Source organism: Myiozetetes cayanensis, unplaced genomic scaffold, assembly GCF_022539395.1.
Source record: "Myiozetetes cayanensis isolate MyiCay16 unplaced genomic scaffold, myiCay2020 scf12, whole genome shotgun sequence".
Lineage (NCBI taxonomy): Eukaryota > Metazoa > Chordata > Aves > Passeriformes > Tyrannidae > Myiozetetes > Myiozetetes cayanensis.
In genome coordinates, this window is record NW_026086826.1 from 19,044,624 (window position 1) to 19,054,235 (window position 9,612).

The 9,612-nt window shown below is 37.8% G+C and overlaps 1 protein-coding gene across 3 annotated transcripts; it reads right to left on the reverse strand.

Annotated features, from left to right (window-relative positions):
- Positions 1-1,837: 1,837 nt before the first annotated feature.
- Positions 1,838-9,581, reverse strand: EXTL2 (exostosin like glycosyltransferase 2). Of its 3 annotated transcripts, XR_007627727.1 has the most exons (6): positions 9,400-9,581; positions 7,770-7,840; positions 6,456-6,883; positions 5,823-5,923; positions 5,030-5,100; positions 4,345-4,420 (listed from the first exon to the last, which is right to left on the reverse strand). XR_007627727.1 is itself a non-coding variant. In XM_050306819.1 (5 exons), the coding sequence occupies exons 2-5, from the start codon at positions 7,772-7,774 to the stop codon at positions 3,929-3,931; spliced, it is 996 nt and encodes a 331-aa protein (XP_050162776.1). In that variant the 5' UTR covers positions 7,775-7,840; positions 9,400-9,565; the 3' UTR covers positions 1,838-3,928. The 3 variants fall into 3 exon arrangements, 2 of the variants coding, with proteins under 2 accessions (XP_050162776.1, XP_050162777.1); XM_050306819.1 differs by lacking the exon at positions 5,823-5,923 and having other exon boundaries at positions 1,838-4,420; positions 9,400-9,565; XM_050306820.1 differs by lacking the exons at positions 5,823-5,923; positions 9,400-9,581 and having other exon boundaries at positions 1,838-4,420; positions 7,770-9,351.
- Between the last annotated feature and the right edge of the window lie 31 nt (positions 9,582-9,612).

Consider the following 9,612-nt stretch of genomic DNA (forward strand, 5'->3'; position numbering starts at 1 on the left):
TCCCATACAATATAAATAACCTACTGTAACTATCAGTTCAGATAATTAATCCCAGTGTGTCTGCAAACGAGACTAAACATGAGCGTGAAACACTTCTGACTCCTCAGTTTTTATTCTAGTGTTATAAGTACTGGATAATCTTTAAAGCTTTACAAATAAGATGAAGTGCTACAGAAAACACTTCTCTAGTGCAACTTGTTGTGCAGTTGCTTATTTATTTTTTGTCTTGGTTCTAATAATTTGTACCTATGTTCTTTCATTGCTTCATTTACTTTTTTTTAAAAAGCTCCAGAGCTAATATTCGTAAATATGACTTTGTTTGGGCCTGATCCTGTGAACTTGGATCAGTAACATCATTCTCAGTAGTAAGTACTGTTCTGTACAAGATGCCTACATGGCTGAGACCACAGTCTTCTGGAACAGCAAATAAAATAAATGTTGTCGGAAGGTATTTACTTTTCATGGAAATCAATGTGTTTATTTTTCCTTATATTGTTCTATAGGATTTTTGCTTATATTTAACTCTGAATTAAATAATTTTTTTTTTTTTAATTTTTACTTACAGGCAATTTTCTAAAGGGTACCATAGCCTTACCTGTAAGAAAAGGGGTAATAAGGTGTTTTCTCCAGAACCATAGTTTTTATAACACCCTTTGATCAAACCTTCACTACAGTTCAAGGTAACATTTCTAAGTCTATGCTGCACTTAAGGGGAGTTTGAATGAGCATACTTAAAGTAGTCTTAACAATGCTCTCTTTGGCAACAGAAGCAAAGATGGAGCAGTGGAACATCCTGCTATCCAGAATCTAGAATCCTTAGAAACTGTTTGTGTCGAAGCCTATTATTTGTAAACTCATCTAGCTGGCTGCAGACACCAGGAACTGAAACTGAAGCCCTGCTGTCAAATGTTTGCATACTGCTTAATACCTTTTGCAAAATTACAAGTACTATTTTCGTTGCATAGGAGTTCTCACTTGTGGCAATTAGCAACAGCCTTTGTAAGCACCAGATACATTTAAATTAATCTTTCTTTTCTTCCCTGTTAAAATATGTACAGAATAACCAAGTTTTTTCAAATCCAGTATTGCATCTCGTAGTTTTTACTATGATTATTTAACTAATTCCACCTTGTAAAATTCTAGCTTTAAGAATGTTTTCAACCAGTTGTTATTATAATCAATTCCAATTACTCGTTTTAACACTTGATATCAAATATCAAGGCTACAGTGACATCTTGTGGCATTTTTTGGTAAAGAAGCAATTTTCTTGTAGTCCTGTTGCATTATTTGAACACTAATATTCTGACTTTTTCAACAAGGATTTATCTTTTAGGTATTTTAAAACCCTGTGTTGCATAAACACTAATTTCTACAGAGCATTCAGAGGTGGTGATGAATCTGTTTAGACTCCAAAATCCTTTCTAATGACATCTAGATAATATCTTAGAAGAAATAATCACATGCATATTGTTTTGTTTTTCACTAAAGAATCACAAGGCGCTTTTGTAATCACCAAAGGATAAAAATCAGCCTTTAAAAATAAGCAAACAAAACCTTTTTGGTTACTAAACAAAATGAATTATGACTGGAGCTGAAATCTTACCTTTGAATTTTCTTTGCTATCTAAGACTAACTCCTTAAAGCTGTGGGTTTTTTGATGTCCTTTCTTCCCTCACAAGTGGGCCTTTAGACCTAAATTAAATGACTGTATGTGCCAACAAGTACACCTTTTTATAAATAGAAATCTTGGTGCTGCTCATCTGTATGCAAACTGTGAGCTTACTTTAGACATCTGAACACTACAAATTTTGGTAAATAATCTGAAAATCATCACAAATCTGCTTTCTGTATTTTATTTGACAATGGTACAAATTAAATTTAACAATATCATTAAAAGCTTGTTCTATTCATTTTCTCACGGATACAGAAGAACAGAAAAAACCAAAACAAATCAAAACAAGTCCTTCCCTCCAACACAGAGCCCAATACTAAGATTTGGCTGAGTTGACAGTTTGTTTCACATTTTAAAAATAAGATAAACATCAACTGTGAGTCTTCACAATTCTAGTTGATACTGCACAGAACAGAAATTACGGAAGACCAGTAAGTAAATGGAATACAGCAAACTACCACTGGAAAGTTGCATTTCTGGAAAAATGATAGACCTCTTTGTATACTACTCAGCACTACAGCACAATAATTAAAAACTACTTTTCACTATTACAACAAAATTAAGCAGACTTTACAATGCCATGTTAGGATTTTGCCCTTTAAATCTTACAAAAGTACTAGGAAGACTTCACTGAACAGAAATCAAATACTTTAACACTGGTAGAACAAGGCAATAGAATCCTCTGTTCCCCCCAAAGACTCACACCCTGCTGTAAAGAACTTGTCATATTCTTCCATCACTTTTTGTTCAGCTAATGTATTACAAAGAGATGATAAAATTATACACTTTTTGTGCAGATGCTATTTGTTTACTGGGTATTGGCTGTTATTGGTTGCCCACAGATACCTTTGAACTTATACTAGGAATCAATTGAAAGCTGAAAGCTTTGGATGCGAAATCTGATTCTGTGGTCCAGGAAAATCACTGTCTTTTGTTCTTTCTTCTATACCACAAAAAACCCCCAAAACAACCCTTCTGCAACTGCAATGGAAAATGTTTGCCCTGTCTATGCTAACACAAGGTTTCCAGAACTACAGAGCCCCAGTTTAACAAAAGCTATTGACAGCAGCTCTGTTTCTTGCTATAAATGAAGCCAGGGAATTCAAAGACTGGTAATAGTCCATCTCTGTCAAATATCACTGTGCTGTAAAATACTTGTTTTTCCTAATGCTTTACCCATTCATTGCACAGTTTAGTTCTGTTGTCATTGTCACCAAAAACAGAGAAGGAACTACAAAGTAAATACACATTTGAAAGAGAGGTTAAAAAAAACAACAGACCTGTAAAATTACAAAATGTACACTGTAATGAAAGTAGAACAGCTTGCTCTTACTAGGAATTGTAAATAAGACTTTTTAACAAGCGAGGATTTTCCTGGGCACATTTTTCTATCAACATAAATGCAAAATATCAAAATAAAACTAAGTACTAAAGAGAGTATTAATAAATAACATCCCATCCATTTCTTTGACTGCTTATGTGTCATATTTCCTGTATTCATGTTTCTTACATTTCCAACTTCTAGGATTTACCTTTCAGCTGCTTGTAGTGTTTCAGCAACTCTAGGCAGATCAATAATAGGAAAAAAAGCCACATCACAGATCATTTTCCACTATCTCAGCAAGAATAGATACGGTAGGCAATGGTTTTAGTAATATCTGAGATTAAGGTGAGGTACTCTTCTTGCTTTCATAGCAGCTTCAGAACATCTCAGGACACCGAACAGCTTATATACAAACTTCAAAGGGGTTTTGTACACGAGTGTAGAAGCCTGGCCAGCAGTTCCCTGGAGCTCTTCTACAGCTTCACTGGGAACAGAAGGAGGTGAGGAGAGGGAAGGCAAGGAAGCATCTCAACATATAACCATCAAAAATATGCCTAGGTCTCATTAGACTAGATACATATATTCAAAGAAAAAAAAACAAACACCCAAATGTAAGATCTGAGGGGGGAAGTGCATTTTTCTCTGCATGTTTCTGAAGAATTGGCCCAATCAATTATAGTAGTTTTTCAGATTTTAAGGAAAGAGGATGATTTTATCACAGCTAAACATTGCTATATATTAAGTTTTGAGAAAACTTACCTTGGTGAATTAGTTAGAAAGGAAAAAAAAAACCACATAAAAAGCCCAATGGAGAAAAATCAGAGGCTACACAGAGGGATGGCCAAGATGCAGTAATTACACCTTCTTCTCTCCTTGAACTCAGTGCAGTTTACTGAGTACAGTTTAACATTTAACACCTTAAACTCATTGGCTTACATTTTATTTTTGTGATTGGCATAATTAGGAAAACCAAACTGAGAAATCATGATATTAGAATATTTTAAGGGCATGCCATCATAAATATTAACCAGTTTATTTACACAGTAGGATCTCTGTAACAAATGCTCTGCTCGGTGCCACATTCCAGAATAGCCACTGTTAGTGTCTTTTTCTAAATTTCTTATATCAACAGGCTTCACAAACACTCCTGAAGGCTTTCCAGTATGCTTGGCTACCAGAAAATTCATGGCAATATCATCACAATTTTGAGTTTCATCTATTAAGGCGTAAACTGCTTCTGGCTGTCGTTGAAAGTCTTCTAAATATCCACTGTGAAAAAATGCTGCCCCAATAAGAACCATAGAATACTGATCTCCATTTCCAAATCCAGGGTTCTGCAATTCAAAGCTGCCATAACTGTAAACGCCCGAAGGAGTAGAAATGTGCTTTCTAGGAACAAATCCCACTATATGCTCTGGAAATTGCTGAAAGAAAAAAGAAATTTAAAAAAATCAAAGTCAAGCCCACACTGTGAAATGTGTGTTAAGTACGTTCATAAGAGAGATTTATGCATTTTTTAAATGACATTATTGCTGGGAAAGAATTAAATTGTTGACATATGGTCCTTTGATCTGCATAAATGTTGCAATTAAACAGTTTCACAAAACTGACACAGTATGCCTCATTCCACTTCATGCAGTGCCAAGAAACATCTATCCACAAATTGCAGCTGTGTATTTGGCACTGAAAATAACTTTACAGACATTTTCTCTTGTTTTGCAAAGCGTAACAGTTTTGTTTAACAAACTACTATACTACAATAAATTTCAATAAATTCAGCAGTTAGTAGCTTCATGTTTTTGTATGCAAGAGTTACATTTTTAAAGTTATAGATTACAGGTATAGCTACTATTAGAGAATATTTTTGCAATTCCTACTATTCAGCACTTGAGTCCTTTTAAAATCTAACCTTACAGCTAGAAAACCAACAGTCAAACAGTTTTATATTAACAGTAATACAGTATTACTCACAATTGAGATTAATGGTTTTAATTAAAGTCACAAATACTGCCCACCAAGATGCAAAACATTACCTGCCAAACAGAAAAGGCAAAAGCAAGGTCATGAGCACTGACTAGAGTATCATCATCCATCATTAAAACAGCTGCAGGGAGGGAAAAAAAAAGAAAAACTTTTAATTTATCAAAAGATTAAATACACGAGCACAGCACGCAGCACAGTATTTGACTAATTAAATGTGAAATTTCTATCACTGTTAGGCTGAATTACAACTCCTTGAAAGTAGGTTGAGAAAACATAACTATATTTCAAAGCTAAAGCAAGGTTGCAGCTTTGTGGTAGCTGTAAGCAAACCTAAGTTTTAGATTATTTGCCAGGCTGTAACAAAACCCAGCAACTTTTGATCATCTGTAGTACACTGGAGAGATATGTGTTGGAAAACTTGGGAGTGTTTGGCAAAGCAGCTTAAAATTCTACTGATCTTGTGTAAAGATACAACTAAAATAGAGTTAGATAGCTTTCTTTAGCATATGAGCCTTATAAAGGATTCTTAGTGTAAAATTTTACTCATCTCCTTGCTACTTGCAAGTTCTAAGTAAGCAAGTTAAATAAATTGCACAGGTAACATTCAGTATGATTAACTACAGAAGGAAAACTCTCTGCCTTGAATTTTAGACTATCGGGAAGTGGAAAAGGAAGGATATTCTTAGAACTCCAGATGCATTAAAGCTTTTTAAGTTTGCAGTAGGCACAAATCCTATTACAGTAAATAAAACACTTGGGAAGTTGAAGTTTCTAATGTCTTCCTAGAAATCATGGGTTTGGAGTAGCAAGGCATGTTAGGAAGGGGGCAGTAAATAGAATTACCTTTACTAATCAAGAGTAAGGTCAGGTCTGTAATGCAAGATATGGGGGGGGTTTCCACTTGAAACAAACAGGACTTATTGTTGTACACCTCCTGGAAAGAGCTTAGGAAGAATATTTAGATGAATAGCCAAAAGACTGGGGAAAATACTCTTGAAAGGGATGTATAATTTGAGATAAAAAGCCAGACAGCTAGGGAGGGAGGTTTCTCAGAAGAGCAGAACATGCTTGAGAACTTAGTCTTAAAAGGAATGGATTAAATCAAGTCTTTACCAGATGACTTCAGTCCAGGTTAATGCACACGCAACAAATACACGCATTATGAATTTCAGCTACAAAAGGAAGAGAGGCTGAACTACCAATGTCTGCCTGACAAAGGAAATGGGGAACAGTTGCAAAAGCCCATGAAATACTTTGACATCCCTCTTCTTTGTCCTTACTCTTCACTGACAGCCTGTTGGTGGTGTGCATCTGATATCAGAACATCGGTTTCCTCTGTACTACCCACATTCTATTAAGTGACCCAGCACATCCGTGGATTTATTTACATAGTATAACTCAAACCATCTCTCTTTTAGCATTCAGATTTTAAGCATGAAAGTAATATCAGTAGTAGTGATATGAACTGCTGATTACCTTTTGTTTCCAGCTCAGGGAAATTCTGCAGCCTGTTTCTCATGCGATTTACACTTTGAACTTTAAAGACAACAGGGACAGGATGAGGCCCCAAGGAATTCCACATCTCCTCTGGTGTCTTCTCACCAATGTTGTTCCACACAACAATTACTTTATGTAGGTTGGGGATGGCTTGATAATGATTTAAGAGCTTTAGCAGTAAGTCAGTTCTATTATATGTCTGCATAATAAGAGTAAATGAATCCAAGGCAGGCTGACTCTGAGGTTTTGGTTCCCTTCTCAAATTGGGCAATTTGTCATCTTTGATGTTGGGAAGCAAAGCTGTTAAAGCACCTGCCACAAGAAGTAAGACGATGATCACCACAGAGGTGAAGCGGAGTAGGCGGATTCCCATAACTCTTCCTGGAAGCTTACAGAAGTGAAAATACCTTCAAAACAAGTAACAAGAAAGGGAAAGTCATTAAATCCATGTTAATGAGCAAAACTCCCACAATATTAAACAGATTTTTGTTTAAGTAAATAAATAAGGAGGATTTTAGGACTTTGGCCAATTACTGTCAAGACAGATACTTCTGGTACTCTGTTTCCATGTTTACTTGTTTTTCAGGTTTTTTTTATCTTTGAATTTCATTCTTTTGTGAAAATGAAGCCAGAATAATTCTTCAGATTGTTCATTGTTTCTTACTTTCTCAGTACTGTGGTTTTGATTGAACACAGATATACTTCATCAGTATTAGAAAGCAAATTTGTACAGATTCAATATTTTCAGCACTGCAGGAGCTCTACTTTAGCTGGGAAACAAAAGGGAGAAAAGGTGCTTCCTCAAGAGCTCCTCATACAGCTTCCCCTCAAAGCCCTTCACCATCTTTGTAGCTCTCCTTTGGCTGCTCTCTAATAGCTTTACATCTTTCTTGTACTGTATTCTTACATTAATTCTTATATTCATGTATAACTGCACAGGACCACCTGGAGGTGAGGCTGCCCCAGGTCAGAGCAGAGCAGGACAATCCCTTCCTCACTCAGCTGGTGATGCTGTGCCTGATGCCCCCCAGGACACGGTTGGCCCTCCTGGCTGCCAGGGCTCTGCTGACTCATTCAACTTGCCAGGGACCAGGACCCCAGGACCTCTGATTCCCCAGTCTGTGTGTATATCCAGGGCTGCCCTGTCCCAGGTGCAGAATCCAGCACTTGTCTTTGTTAAACTTCATAGTTTCCTTTTCTCCTCCTTTACTCGTAAGTAATTTCCAAATTGCAAATACCAAGCTTGAAAATGGGTATATAAATTATTTCACTCTAAAAAGCCTCGCAGCTCACCTCATTGTTGCCAGGTAGGATCGTTTTTTCCCCCCTTCTTTTTACAGGGCAGTTGTTTGCGATCTTTAAATCTGTTGGAAATTAAAGGGACTCTATAATTGAAGATAAACAGTTATCCACATGCTACCCAGCATTCTTTTACAAGTAAAAGTTCCTCTCAATTATTGACTGATATATGCATTCATGGCAATTATCCCATCCTTCTTCCTACTGCTCAGTTGAATTGTCTCTGCCTTTCAGTGAACACTCCAGAAAGAAGTTACTACACCAGATGGTTAAAAAGAAAAGAACAGCATGTTTCTCTACTTATAAAATTGTCACCTTGTGCCAGTGCAATGTCTATGTGTTCCATCCTTAGGTTCAACTATAGAGATACAAGTAGTTCTCCAGAACCTCACTGGCTGTTGCTTTGCCACCAGGAACCACTAAAATATATATCTGGCTACCACAGTCAGGCAAGTACTCCCAATGAAATTATTTTATGTTATGGTTCATCCCCTTCAGGGTCTCCTTCCACTAAGTTCATGAGTTACATCAGGGGTTTAAGACACAGCATTTTGTTCTTCCCATCTGGTTTGGCAGCTTGGAAAATCTAAGTGTAAGCACATAAAGGAAGGATGTACAAGATCCTTCCTTTTGCAGGACAGCAATATAAGAAACCTGTGTCTGTTAAGGCTCCTAGATTGTGGGAGGGATTTTTGTTCCTTTAAAACTAGCTGAACAAAGAAAGAGTCTTTAATTTTGACTTAGGAAAGGCACTGTGAAAGCTCAAGAGAACAAGAATTTGCTGCACTTGTTGAATAATTGAACCGATGTGAAATCTCACAGGGGAAATTGTTTGGGCTATATAAACTTGCTTCTTAAAGATACAGATTTGCCAATTTGTGTGTATAACAATCAGAATATGTCCACATATACAGGTCTTCCTGATATCCGAGTTCCAATCTTACCACTACTTTGTGAGGAGAGGTCACTATTTCCAGAAGCTAATAATTTGTTTTCGTTGCCTAATTTTATAGGTTTAAACAATCACACACGACTTCTAAAAATTATTACCAGCAGTGGCTACTCAGCATTTATGAGGTCCACTGTATCCTCATCTTACGTGCTTTTGAAAACCTTAGATCCTCTTTCATCAGTTTGCAACCTAGTTGCAACAATACTTACCAGTACTACTATAATGATAAATTAAAATTTAAAAGCATACAATATGGTTTGCTGTCTACTAGGCTTCCTTGCTTATAACACATTCTAGTGTTTACGACACGTAGTGACAAGCAAGGATTATATTATTATACAATCCCTAATAAAAATAAGCGTCTATTTGGATTTTTTAGAATTAGCATCATGGCACTTTCTGATGTGCCGCGAAAACGCAGATCAGTTTTGCCAGCTAAATTATGAAACTGCAATGCAGGATTGACCTCTTTTGAGACACCGTACAGTACTGCCTGCAGACAACACAAAATAAAAACGACGAAAATAAAACCCCGCTGTCAAAACCCAGGGTCTTAATCCTCTTTCCGAGAAAAAGACTTCTCGAGCGGGTTCCCCTCCCTTGGCGGGCAGCACCCCGGTAGCAGCACCGCAGCATCGGCACCTCCCGCCCCGCGCCCGCGGCTTCGCTCACGTTGCGCTCCCTCCGGCCGGGCGGTGCTCCCGAGGCGGCACCGGCAGGGCAGGGCAGGGCAGGGCAGGGCAGGGCGGAGGAGCGGAGGTGCCGGCGCGGCCCCGCCGCCCGCACAAGCCGCCTGCGGTGACTCAGGGGCGGCCCCGCGGCGGCGCCGCTTCCTGCGGGGCGTCCCGGCGCTTCCTCCCGGCGGGCCCCGCGCTGCGGGACGGG

What these genes read in the sequence shown, in the direction of transcription:
- EXTL2 (XM_050306819.1), bottom strand. An exon ending in CCCTGAGCTGGAAACAAAAG is followed by an intron (nt 5,101 to 6,455) that starts GTAATCAGCAGT and finishes CCCTCCCTGCAG; the next exon opens with CTGTTTTAATGATGGATGAT. An exon ending in TTGCCTTTTCTGTTTGGCAG is followed by an intron (nt 4,421 to 5,029) that starts GTAATGTTTTGC and finishes TTTTTCTTTCAG; the next exon opens with CAATTTCCAGAGCATATAGT.